Here is a 14,153-nt window from a genome sequence, read left to right as displayed (position 1 = left end):
GTAAAAAAAAGTACAACCTCTTTGAATTCTATGGTTTTACATTTTAGGACATAATAACAATCAACTGTTTCTTAGCAGGTCTAAAAATTAGGTAAATACAACCGAAGATGAACAACAACACATGACATTTTGCACACCTTCAACAATAATAAAGTCAAAATGGAGAAACCATGTGTGAAAAACTAAGTACACCCTTACTGCTGCTTTTGCTTCTAATCAAATACCATGAATGAACCTATCAGCAAGTACGACCACCTCTATAAAAGTCAAAGTTTTGCTGGTCTAGAGCATTCAGGTGTTACACAATGCCAAGGAGGAAAGACATCAGCAAGATCTTAGGGAAGCAGCTGTTGTGTCCCATTAAACTCAGAAGTGTTACAGGGCTATTTCCAAACAATTTAAAGACCATCACTCTACAGTGAGAAAGATGTTTCAAAAGTGGAAAACACCCAAGCGCCAGTTCTTCCCAGTAGTGGACTTCCCAGCAAATCCACCCCAAGGTCATATCGCTGTCAAACTGCTGAGAGAAATTGCAAAAAAACACAAGAGTTACATCTCAGACTCTTCAAGCCTCAGTTAGCATGTTAAAGTTCATGACAGTACAATTACAAAAAGACAAATGGGTGAGGAGAAAATTACAATTGAACACAAGCACCGCAAAAGTGTTAAAACAGCCTCGGTCCCACAGGGTAGAAAAAGAAAAAATAACCCCAGTCCTTAAGGGGTTAATATTTGGTTTGGGGGATCTTAATAATAATGTGAAAAAAAAGAATGATTTATAGTTATTTGGATGGCAAATAGTGTGACTCAGGTATGTATGAGGGGTGCGTGTGGGTACAGGAGCTTGAATACATGGGGCTGGTGTCCAAATGTTTCCAGGGGCAAGAAAGGGGAAAATCCACTATAAAATCAAAATATTCATCCCAATGGTGACTTGAATATGGTAAATGCTGCAAACGTGCCATGGGTTTCATGTTGGCGCCCTTGTATCTAGTGTACACACCACACTTATTGTTATATTTTTCGTTTCAGATCAGGCCACCAAAAGGATCGTAGAGTCAATTGTCTTTTTGACTTCTCCATGTCCTGCTAGCGGATATCATGAACCATTCATAGAACTTTGTTTCTTTCAGGAACATAGTTATGGTCTCCCAATTTCAGAATGGTTTCGACTGCTCTCTCTCATTCCTGCCAAGAGAGTAGTGCGAAGAGCAAAAAAAAAAAAAACAAAAAAAAAAAAAAACACATGGGTGGTGTAGTATTTCATTTTGAATACTCTATGGTTGGGGAATCAAAGTCTTGGCAGGGCAACTGCTTTTCCATTCCAAGGGCCTAGATGATAAGTTATATGGCGTTGGCGGTTAAACAACAGTGCCCACATAGCTTGTCTACCTGAGGTGCTCTAGATTGCGATGGTCTGTGAAGATCATGAAAGGATAAAGCCTCCTTCAGTAAGCGAGGTCACTCCTCAAAGGCCATTTTTTACAGTTCTTGATCTCCAACACTATAGTTGGTCTGTCCAAAGGAGAAAACAATTGGATTAGGATGACACTGGATGCTAAATGTCTTTGTCTCCATGCCTTTGGGACAAAACTGTGTGTGCGGCACACTCAGAGGCGTCTGCTTCTACAAGAAAGGGCTTTTTAGGATCTGGAATCCCGAGCTCTAGAGTCATCGTAAAAACGTGTTTTAAAGCATTGACTGCTTTCTGTGCTAGGGGTGTATTCCTTATTTTAGTAGTGTCTGTGTCCCTTTGTATTGTTAATCCCTTTACGGCCCCTGTTGTCTCTGGGAGGCAGATTAAGGGGGTGGTTTGTATCCCAATATTTTCTTTTATGTTAATGTGTGTTTTGCTGAATATATCCAGCCGTCTGTGTCTAAAATAAATTAGTTCTCCTCTTGTTGTACCTAAAGACTAGTCTTGCCTGGCAGTGTTCCCTTTAAGCTGTGCGCTTGTGTGCGCACATATAGCTTTCAGAGGGCGCGCACACAACAAAAATTGTGCGCACAACCAGTAGCGTACCGTAGGGGGGCGGTCTGCTACTGCTTGTGCGCACGGCACCCCTCCAGAGACGGACAGTAACGTCCGCCACTAGAGGAGCAAGCTCGGTTGGGGAGATCAAGGATCTCCCTCTAACCGTCTTTAAAAAAATCAAGGGAGCTGGAGGTCTGTTAATGCAGACCTCTGATCCTGCTCCCTTTCGATGCGCGCGAGACAATTTGATGTCATATCCCGGCGCACAGCACTGAAGCCACGCCCACCGCCTCCACTGCAAAGGAAGGAGAGGACACAGAAGAGGAAGAACGAAGAGGAGGAAAAGTGACAGGTAGGAAAACATTCTGTGAGAGTGAATTAGTAAGTGTGTGAGAATGATGGGTGTTATGCTGTAGTTTAAACTGAATGTTTGTGAATGAGTGTGTGTGATAGCATGAATGTGTAAGTGTGTGGGGGGGGGGAATAGCATGGCATAGGGAGGCTGTAATCATATTCCTATCATGCTCAGGTTCCAGCATGTACTGGCTGCCTGAGCATGATAGGATTGCTGTTAATTATATTTTTTTTTGTTCACCTTTATTAAAAGTAACACACCAAAATTGGACAGAAACATTTGATAACAATATTAATATATATATATATATATATATATATATATATATATATATATATATTGCTAACAGCAATCCCACTCCTATCATGCCCAAGCAACCAGTACATTCTAGAACCTGGGCATGATATATATATATATTGTTATTGATTTTTTTGTCTAATTTTGGTGTGTTACTTTTAATAAAAGTGTTTTTTTTGTTTTTCAAGGGGGGTCATTTTCGGTTTCAGTCAAGTGAATGCTAAATTTTCAGATCCAGAATTTTCATTTCGGTGCACCCCTATATAGATATAGATACTAGGCCAGACACTAAAGTGGTAGGCCTACACCACATCAATGTTTGACTTAGTATATAGTGATTGGGGTTATGCTGCATTATTGTCAATGTCTGGCTCAATGTATAGTGATAGGTGTTATGCTGTACCACCGTCAGTGCATGCCTCAGTATATAGTGATAGATGTTCTGCTGTACCACTGTCAGTGTTTGCCTCAGTATATAATGATAGCAGTTATGCTGTACCACCGTCAATGTTTGCCTCACTATATAGTGATAGGTGTTATGTTGTACCACCGTCAATGTCTGCCTTAGTAAATAATGATAACAGTTATGCTGTACCCCTGTCAATGTTTGCCTAATGATAGAAGCTATGTAGTTTTAAAGTGTGTGGGGGTCCCACGTACAGGATCCGCCCCAGGTGCCAAATACTCTAGGTACGCCCCTGCGGACAACAGTTTATCCCAATTTTTTTTTTATCCTTTATGCGGCCTGGAGCCTCCGCTCGTGATTCGCTCATAATTTACTTATGCAGTGAGAATTTCACCTTTAAAAAAACATTACAGTAAGTAATACTGTTGTGTAACTAATACTACATTATCACACTATAATGTAGTGTTATTAACCATGACCGAGCTGTACCAAAAATATAGAATAACAATTTAAATGTAACATTTACAGAAGCATATTGTGCGCACAAAATTTTGGCTCTGGGAAAATTTTTGCACAAGAGAAATTTTCTGCGCACACCACCTAAGAAAAATTAGAGGGAACATTGTTGCCTGGTTATCTGGGTATCGGATAGCGATATCCCTTTACTTTGCTTGGGGATATTGCCTACGGATTGCGGGGAATTATTGTCCTGAAGGAAGAAGTCTTTTTCAGTATTTTTATTTATCGCATACCACTACAATTTGAGTACAGGTCTCTTCACAGTCACTTTTCATATTTAACATACTGTTAATGGGCGGATTACTCTAGAAAAATCGTTAACGGATTTTCTGTAAAAGTTGGAAAACCTTATAGTTCTCTGTACGGTCTTGACTGAGGTGGTCAAAAATCCTTGCAACTTTTTTGGGTCCATTTTTAATAGTTCTTGGAGTTATCATGTAGCCAATGAACTCAAATGATGTTGTCTCAAATGTGCATTTCTCCAGTTTGGCATAGAGAGACTGTGTTGCTGTAGTTGTGTAAGGACCTTGATCATGTCTTTACAATGTTGTGGTAAAGAAGGAGAATTGTACCTGGATGACATCAAGGTACACCACCACATAAGTATCCAGCAATTCCCTGAAAACATAGTTAAGAAAATATTGGAAGGTGGCTGGGGCCAAAAAGGCCTGACTGTATATTCAAAGTGTCTTTAGCTACTGCAAAATGCTGCATTTCATTAGTCACCTTGACGTATACACACTAAATTATATGCCCCTCGTAGATGCAGTTTGGTGTAAATACGGCGTCACATAGTCTGTCCGTTAGTTCAGGCATCAGTTTGAGTGGGTACTTTATACAAGGACGCAGCCCTCCATCTTTTTTTTTTTTTTTTTAAGAAGTTTCCAGCTCTGGCCGGAGATGAAGAAGGTTGAATGAAACATTTCTGGAGACTGTCCTCTATGTATTCCTTAATAGTCTTTAATTCTGGTTTGGAAACCGGGAATTTGTGACCAAAGGGTATAGCTGCCCCAGGAACTAGGAGAATCATAAGGTCTGCGAGGGGTAGTTTTTTTAGTTGCGTACATCAGGACCCTAGGAAGGGTGAGGCGAGTGAGGCACTCGCCTTGGGTGCAGCTCCGAGGGGGCGCACAGCCGCTCGATCAGCAGCTGCAGCCTCCAAGACTGATTGGGGAGATCACGGATCTCCCTAACCAGCCTAACATTAAGCGTGCTCCTCTTCACTGTGTGCCGGGCACCGGCAATAGACGCTGGGCAACGAGATATGACGTTTATATCCCAGCCCCAGCACACTGCAGTGACAGAGAGCGGCAAACCAGACTTCACATTCAAGTCCTACACCAAGAAACTTGCATGTCAGGACAAGAGGAAAGAAGGAGGAGAAAGCAGAAAGGAAGAAGCGAATGGTAAAAGATGTTGAGAAAGTGTGGTATAGTTATCTGATGGGGAGAAAGAAGGGGTGTCTGATGTGGAAGGGGCTATTTGATGTGAAAAAAAGAAGAGGCAACCTGACGGGGAGAAAGAATGGGGGGTAGATTATGAGGAGGAAGGGGGTGCTTCAAGCCTACATGTAAACCAGTATGTGTCCATATACATATGGTGAGGCATGTATGTGGGCAATGTTTATGTGTGTGTAAGGGCAGGCATATGTTTGTGTATAGGGTAGGTGTGTATAAAACTATGTCTATGTGTGTGTTTATAAGGTGTGTATATTTATGTTTATGGGGAGGCGTGTGTGGTGTTTGGGCAGTTTATGTATGTGTGGACAGGGTATAAGGGTAGTGCATATGTGTATATGTGCAGGGAAGTGATGATGTGTGTGTTTGTGGGCAAGCATGAGTAAGAGCAGTGTATGTGTGTGTATGGGTAGTGTATATGTGTATAAGGGCAGGCCTGTCATACCCAAAGGGAAGAGAATGACACATGTTTAACCCAGGGGCAGTACTATTATTATTGTTTTGAAAATGATAATGTCCTTAGCTGAGTCTAGCAGCTGTGAAACTGTCCTCAAAGAAAAATCTCCAGGCTTATTATTCCTGGTTAAAATGAGTGTGTGTATCACTGTATGCAGCATTTGGGCACAAGAGAATATTGCCAGAGTGCGACTTGGTCTAGGGCTGGTACTGGGCATCACTAATACAAAGCGCCATGCGTTAAATCTAGGGGTAGGCAGGGTAAGTCAATGATGTGTGTTTGAATGTTTTTCTCGGTATGATAGCGTATGTTTATGGGTATGTTATTGTGCACATCTGTGTTTAGTGTGGGAATGTTTTTGGGTATAATTTTGTGTGCTTGCCTGTGTATGTATGTTATGTGTTTAAGTTTGTGGATCTGTTCCTGTGTGCATGGGTGCGTTTGACCACATGTTTGACATGCTGGAAGTCTTAGATGGAGGACAGTTTCACAACTGCTAGATTCAGCTAAGGACATTTAAAAAAAAATAATACTGTATTATTGTTGTATTCATTTAAATACTATATGGACAAACGTATTGGGAAATGACTATTACACCAGCAAAGACTTTGACGACATCACATTCTAAATAGATAGACATTAATGTGTAGTTGGTCTCCCTTTGCAGCTATAACAGCTTCTGCTCTTCTGGGGAGGCTTTCCACAAGATTTTGGAGAGTTTCTGTGGGAATTTTCTCCCATTTAATCAGTAGAGCATTTGTGAGCTTTAGGTGACATGCCAAGACGTTTTGGACAATGCTATGCTTCCAACTTTGTGGGAAAAGTTTGGGGAAGACAATTTTCTACTCTAACATGACCAGCGCACCAAGCAAAGGCCATAAATACATGGTTGAAAAAACCACCACAGAAATGCTCCAAAATCCTGTGGAAAGCCTTCCTAGAAGAGTGGAAGCTGCTATAGCTGCAAATGGGAGGGTCAGCTACATATTAATGTCTATGTATTTAGAATGCAATGTCATAAAAGTCCCTGTTGGTGTAATGGTCAGGTGTCCATATAGTGTTCTCATTAGGGGGATAACCCTCTGTGAACCCTCATTGCTCACTTAAAACGTGAGTGAAAGTTATAAATCCTTATTTACCTAACATTATTGCACTCATTTGTTTTTCTCTCTAAGTATTCAGACATGGTTACATCTCTGAGGGATGAATTATTGTGAGGATTGTAATTTGTCACATAAATTGCTCATGCTAAATTACATATCTTTATAAATCTGTTCTAGTATTATTAACATACCTGGGAACTTCTCTGCTCCGGCTACCCGGAGCCTTCCCTTGCGGGACGCAGCCAGGACTGCACACTGACGTTGGTGGACGGTCCCGCTGACGGCAGCGGGAAACACCACCAGTTGAAGGAAAAAATGGTCGGGGAGCAGGACGTGTCAAGACCCAGCTCCCGCGACCCGGAGCATTTGGGTCTTGACCCAGAGGAGCAGCGCTCACCCGGCAATCTCCGGGTCAAACACGGAGAGTTCCCAGGTATAATTATTCATGTCTTTTTTTTTTTTTTTAAATCTACTTTCCTCAGAATAACCTTTGGAAAAGTAAAGGGGGGGGCGCAATTTTTTGTTCCTGCCTCGGGCACGAAAAGAGCTAGCTACGGCTCTGGCATACATTGGAAAAAAGTACAGTAAGCAGGAGGGATATTTAAACAGAACAAAATTTCTTGAGCCATACACTGTCCTGAAAAAAGAAGGTAACAGTGAGCACAAAATTTGGAGGAAAACAATCTTGCCGGTGGTCCAATGGAAGGGTTGTGTCTGGGCATGAATGAACCATACGCCCTGACCTCCCACAGTACACAAACAGATTTAGTTTTCTGTCTGGTCCTCTCTCTTTCTGTTAAGAGGCTCACAAGTGAGCATCTTTGCATAGGTTTGTCCAGCTAAGTGATAGGGGCAGTCGTGACTCTGGAAGAATGTACCACACAAGCAGGGGTGGTAAATAGGGATGCTTTTTCCAAACCACATTCTCTAAGTGTCCGGTGAATTTGGGTAAGATCTTCCAGAGAAGCTGGTACTCCTACTCTGGCTAATTCATCCATAAGTGGTTCAGAAATGACCAAATGGAAGCGATGTAGCAAAGCTGGTTCATTGCATTCTGTCTCGACAGCAATGCTACAGAATTCATATATGTAGTCCTCTACCGGGCGACATCCTTTCCACAGGGATTTAATAGACTCTTCTGCAGTAGCGATCCAATGAGTATCTTAACATAATGTATGCATGGCTCAATGAAAAGAAACCCTATTGGCAGCCATAAGATGATAGGCCCAGCTCATAGTTAGAGCTTATTTAGGGTTGCAGGACACATTTCCCTTTCACACCAGAAATGCTGAAATAGGGAGATATAGCTTTAAAGGGGCAGGTACCTCCCCCTTCTGTAACTCTCTGTGTGACCTTGCTAGTCGTGTTAGTAATAAGCGCACCCCTCAGAGGATATACATGCGGGCACTCGGGTCGCAAAGGCGCGTGATGCAACTACAGCCCAGGGACCATATCGGAAGTGTGATGCCAAGTAAGTTAACCTGGTTTTGGGAAGTAGGAATCAATTACCTTTTTTTGTGTTCTGCCTATAATGCCTTTAATATAGAATGGGATTTAAGACATATGGCAAAAAAGCGTGAACCCCCTAAAGAGACTATTTTGACCATCTCTTTTATTACTCAGTATTCTGTTCTTTTACATGTATAGCAAAATATGGGCCTTTACCAGTGGCGTCGCTACAGGGGGGCAATTGCCCCCCCTAGGTTATTCCTTGCCCTCCCTGTTGCCCCCCCGCCGAATTTGGAACCATCCAAAACGCTTTTTTTTGGGACGCGGAGGAGAGAGAGGGGCGCCTAGCAACCCCTCACTCTCCTCCACGAGGCCTCTACCTCCGCCGCAGTGCCGGCGTTTCATACTGAGCGCCGGTATATGACATCATATCCGGCGCTCAGGAGTGAAGACAGAAGCCTCGTTCTACCGCCGCAGGACTTTAAAGGTGAGTGAAATACAAAGGGAGGGGGGTTAGAAAGTGATAAGGGAGGGAGAAAGGGTAGAAAGTGATAAGGGAGGGAGAGAAGGGGTAGAATGTGATAAGGGAGGGAGAAGGGGTAGAAAGTGATAAGGGAGGCAGAAGGGGTAGAATGTGATATATACCTTCAGTGCTGAGATCACAAGTGAATTTCAATTGATCTATGCATGCAAAGCTGGGTTTGTGTGTTAATGTGTTGATCTATACCTGCTATCGGCAGCAGGGTCTAATACATATATATGTATGTATGTATGTATGTATATATATATATATAGGCAGCAGGGACTAATATTAATATATATCGGCAACTGGGGCTAATATATATATATATATATATATCAGCAGCAGGATCCAATATTTATATATATATATATATATATATATATATATATATATATATATATATATATATCGGCAGCAGGAACTAATATTAACGAAACTGCCAGTTCAGCTGTAATTTTGAAATCATGTTTCAATCATAGTCTTTACTTCAAAGAGATAAGTACCTATAATGCAGATAAAAATGCATGTCTAATGCGTATATGTGATGGGCCATCACATAAATCAATAATAAAAAGAGGGGCTTGCTGGGGGCATTAATACAAATAGTGGTGGCTGGAGGCGATTATACAAGGGTGTGGGGGCACCACATTAATCTATACTAAAAGGGTGCTGGCTGGGGCATCAATACACAAGGGTCAAAAACAATAAGGGGGTATAAACAACAATGCAGTGTGAAAAATCCATCCTGATGTAGATGTCAGTGACGTAGATTGTGTCCTGTTGTTTGTGTGTTTTTGGTTAGTGTACCAGAGCCTGTCCTGGGGTGTGTGCGTATAGGTGTTGGTGCGGCACAGCCTGTCCTGGTGTGTGTGTGTGTTTGGGTGTCCGTATGGCATAGCCTGTCCTGTGTGTGTGTTTGGGTGTCGGTGTGGCAGAGCCTGTCCTGGTGTGTGTTTGGGTATTGGTTTGGCAGAGCCTGTCCTGGTGTGAGCTTGTCCTGGTGTGAGCCTGTCCTGGTGTGTGTGTTTGTGTGTCAGTGTGGCAGAGCCTGTCCTGGTGTGTGTGTCTGGGTGTCGGCGTGACAGAGCCTGTCCTGGTGTGTGTGTCTGGGTGTCGGTGTGACAGAGCCCGTGTTGGTGTGTGTGTTTGGTTATCTGTTTCCTGGCAGTTGGAATTATTTAATTTATACTTATCCAGAGATAAAATGCCCTCCTGAAGTTGTAGTGACTTCAAGGGACAAAACATTCAAGGCCCTGAAATCATTTAGTGGAAAAGTTAAGGTATTGTGTTATTTATGCTATAATATTTATTTCAAGGATTAGTCGTACTAAATTGTGGCTTCAGGCTTCCCATGTTGAATGACCGAGTATTATGTTAGTCCTATAACAAAAGTATCATTCCATAGCACATTACTTTTGGCAATATATATATATATTTTCTCAGTGGTATGATTTAAGGGTGGAAATTATGAATGCCCCCCCAGTTTGACTGTGGTATCTTGTGTGCCCCCCTATATATTGTTTCTAGAGTCGCCACTGGCCTTTACTCATCAGAAATTCTTTAAACATGTACAGTTTCTCATTAGATAGCTTACAAAGTACATTAGGAAATTTACAGTACCTGGAAGCACTGATCAGAACGCCAACTGACAACAAATCCTTCAAGATTTAATTCATTATGAATTAAAAGTAGCGCCTGATCCATTTTCAAGCTTGCTGCTCTCCCAAAGTCATCTGTTACAAAATTAAGAAAACAAAAGGCACTCATAAGAAATGTAATACAAAATATCACACTACAGAAACACTACACAGTATAATGTTTATAAAATATCTACAGGAAGTGAGATTTTAAAACACTCCACATGTATGTGATAAAACCACACATAATGAACAAATATTTAATGTGCAGTTGGTTAGTGAGACTGACCAGGCTCAACTCCAGTGGCATGCCCTCTCATGCTGCCTGTGACTTTAAATTGTGCAATTTACAGACAAGGGCGTGCAAATTGTGAACTCAAAATTAACCGCCTGCTACTTTAAAATATATGAAAAAATGTAGGGCTGCAACAACTAATCAATAATGATAATCATCAGCGATTTTGATTATCAATTAGTTGAATCAATTTTATCGAATATAAGATAAGCATTTTTTCCAGAGTAAATGCTCTTAAAAATATGCTTCGTTTTATAATCCGACCTCAAATAGATCGACCTTAAGATCCAGAGCCCCTGCAGCGCCGCAGGGGACCTGGATCCTCCTTTGTGGCAGCCGGTGGAAGTCTGTGCTATGCACGCAGACATCCTCTACTTCCGCTGGGGCTTCTATGATGGAGCACCAGCGTGACCTTCCGGTGCTGGACCATAGAAGCCCTGGCGGAAGTATCGGCCAGCAGCAGCGGAGGTTGTCTGCACAACGTTCAACGGCTGCCAAAGAGGAGTAGCTGTAGGGCACCTGGACCCTCCTCTCTGGCAGCCGTGCGATGCGCGCAGACATCCTCCGCTACTGCCAGCACTTCCACTGGGGCTTCTATGATAGAGCACCGGCATCACATGACCTTTGGTGATCAGTCATAGAAGCTCCTGCGAAAGTGCTGGCCAGCAGCAGAGATTGTCTGCGCGCATCTTGCAGACATTCACATGCTGCCCTTACTAGACACCAAGGAATCTGAACACGGGGGTAAGTCTGGGGGGGTGGCATATTAGGGGACACAGTGGCATATAGGGGTATAAGGCATATCTGGGGGGGCAAAGTGGCATTTCTGGGGACGCAGAGTGGCATATAAGGGGTGTAAGGCATATCCGGGGGCAGAGGGGCATATCTGGGGTAAAAGGCATATCACAGGGCACTATGTATAGTAAATGATATGATACAATAAAAAAAGAAAGCCCTTCTTGTCATGAAAACTCAATATACAACTTAAAAGAAGAAAATTACAGCTAAACAAGAGCACAGCAGAAATGTTAAAACAGCCATCATCACAAAGGGTACAAGAAATCAGCCATTGTCACGAAGGGGTTAAACAGAATACAGTAGTGGAATAACACCACACCATTACATATCTTTCAACCCCTTCGAGACCGGGACGTACCTGGTATGCCATGGTTACATGTTAGCTGCAGACCGGGACGTATCGGGTACATCATCCCAAAAAAATGATCCCACGTCGCCACAATCGTGGTCTGGGCAGACCAGCACAGCCACCCCAAGCCCGCCCCCAAGCCTTCGATCACTCCCACGGTGCGATTTTGTCGTCTCAAAATGCAACCGCCGGGAAACCAGCAATCGCATTTTTAGCTGCCACAGGCCAATAGGAGTGATCTGATTATTATGGCAGCGCCTGGATGACCCTGCCCTACAAAGAGAGAGGGGTCATCTAGCATTATTATGAAAAAAAAATAATAATAAAGATACATAATTATTAACTGATCACTTGTGACATTTTAAGTCACTGATTATTGATCGGTCTCCCTGATCAATGTCAGTGGCCTAAACTTGTCACTTACAAGTAATCTGATTAAAAAAATATTTAAAAGAAAAAATAAAAATTGAAATGCACACATTCCAGTTTTGACTCGACAATGTCTAAGAAACATGACTTATATATGCATGTGGGGTATCGCTGTACTCGGGGGGTGTTACTGAACACAAATCAAGACTTATTTTGTTTTTTCACACATCCACTCAGAAAAATTAACATGGTGAAAGCGCAAAGTGGTTGTGAAAAATGTTTTCTTTTTTTGTTAGACTAAATTTGGAAGGCGCCGGTGTGGAATCAGCTGCATGGGACAGGCCAATATGCCCCTAACTAGATTCCCTGAGCTGTCTAGTTTTAGGAAATATGGGACGTCTTCCGTGTCTCAGATGAGACCTGGACCCAACAAACTTATCTGTCAAAATTCCATGTTTGAAAACTGAAATGTGCATGTTCCGATTTTGAACCCGTTGTGCAGAAGAGACAAGCCCTACCCATATATATGAGGTATTCGTGTACTCAAGGGGTGTTTCTAAATACAAATCACAAGTTGTTTCAGTAATTTTATGTACCCAGGAAAAAAAATACTGAAATACTGGGTTCGGATAGAATGGGTTTGTTAAAAATGAAATTTTACTGCAATGTTTAGGACAGACTGGCACTAAAATGGTTAAATAAAAAGTGTTAAAATGCCCCAAGTAAAATACTTTCATCTGTATGTCATCTTTCAAAATAAATACTTTTTTTGAGCAGTTTTTCTTTTTCCGGCCGCATACCACATTTAAAACAAATCTTGTTTAGAAACATTCATATTTAACCCTGTACGTGCCAAAATAAATGAAAATACCAGGCATATGAGGTGTTTCCAAAAACAGGACAAATACCTAAATACACTTTTGGAGTTTTTTATTTTTTTCCCCCAGTGCAACTGGTTATATATATAGTTTTTATAGGAGAGACCATGAAAATATTTCCCTTTTTTCCTAATTTTCCCCACATTTTTAGATATCTTTCATACTAAATTATGGTGTGTATATATATATATATATATATATATATATATATATATATATATATATATATATATATATATAATTATTTCAAAAGAAAGCCCTACTTGTGCTGAGAAAAACAATATATGATTTGTGTGGGTGCACTAATTGAGGAGAGAATTTACAGTTGAAGAAAGATATAGGAAAAACACAAAGACTGCTCTGGTCTTTTAGCGCAAACGTAGTAACAAAAACCCGGTCCAGAAGGGGTTAATACTATGAATCTTAAACATGTTATATGTCAACAGAAAGAATATTAAATTGTAAATAAGGATCTTACGAAAACTATCAAAATGAAATGAGTATGAGTATAGTTAGAAATATATAAAAATAAAGTCATAAAGTTATGCCAACACAACCCCCCATCGCCCACCTTCATGCTGGCTACCAGTACAAGAGCTGGCGCAATCGACCAGGAACAAGATGGTCTGAACTATGAGGATGGACAGGGAAGGAGCCCGGAGGTGCCCCACAGAACGCATCTCGTGGCTTACTAGTGGTCTGTTTTCCACTAATAGGAAGAAAGCCTCTTCTTTCTCCTCTCCTCCGTTTCTTACTTTCTCTGGTTTTTTTCCAGAGCTTTCCTGTATTAATTGACCCAGTCAGTTTTTTTGGCAACCTTGCTGTCCAATAATATTGCTGCTGCTATCCGTGTTTTCCTCTGCTACGATTTCAACCCTCCATGGGTTTGCGAAATACACACAACCCAGCCTACATCTCACACATACGCAACCAAACGGTTTCTATTTCCTTCCCATACTATACGTCACCCTCCCTAGAAAGAACATACCCTCTATTCACGCCCACTGCCGCCAAGCGACAGCAGGGTTGTCAGAGCACCACAGTTCCGCCCAAATATTCTGCAGCCAATGAAAAAGTGGACAGACCATCGGAGGGCTGTCAATCAGAGTAGCGTAAATTAGATCCTGCTACGACCCAGGAAGGATTTGTGTTGTTCTTTGGAGTCATCTTGAAATGAGTAGTCTACGCTTGTAAAGAAGAGCACATCTGTGCTCTTCTTTACAAGCGGAGAATACATAGAAATAAGAAAAGGTGTATGACTACTCATTTCAAGATGACTCCAAAGA

At 41.7% G+C, this 14,153-nt stretch overlaps 1 protein-coding gene across 1 annotated transcript in view; it reads right to left on the bottom strand.

Moving 5' to 3' along the window:
• The window catches only part of LOC149273229 (heparan-alpha-glucosaminide N-acetyltransferase-like), a 97,009-nt gene extending 83,462 nt beyond the window's left edge, over window positions 1-13,547 (bottom strand). Inside the window, exons 1-2 of the mRNA XM_089506570.1 lie at window positions 13,439-13,547; window positions 10,162-10,274 (exon numbers count right to left, since the gene is read on the bottom strand). Of these exons, the coding sequence (XP_089362696.1) occupies window positions 10,162-10,274; window positions 13,439-13,547 (222 nt within the window). The remainder of the gene's footprint in view (window positions 1-10,161; window positions 10,275-13,438) is intronic.
• Between the last annotated feature and the right edge of the window lie 606 nt (window positions 13,548-14,153).

The sequence above is a fragment of the Sceloporus occidentalis genome, unplaced genomic scaffold, assembly GCF_023333645.1.
Source record: "Sceloporus occidentalis isolate IW3139 unplaced genomic scaffold, rSceOcc1.0.p SCAF_392, whole genome shotgun sequence".
In the NCBI taxonomy this organism is placed as follows: Eukaryota; Metazoa; Chordata; class Lepidosauria; order Squamata; family Phrynosomatidae; genus Sceloporus; species Sceloporus occidentalis.
This window is presented reverse-complemented; position numbering and strand designations above follow the sequence as displayed.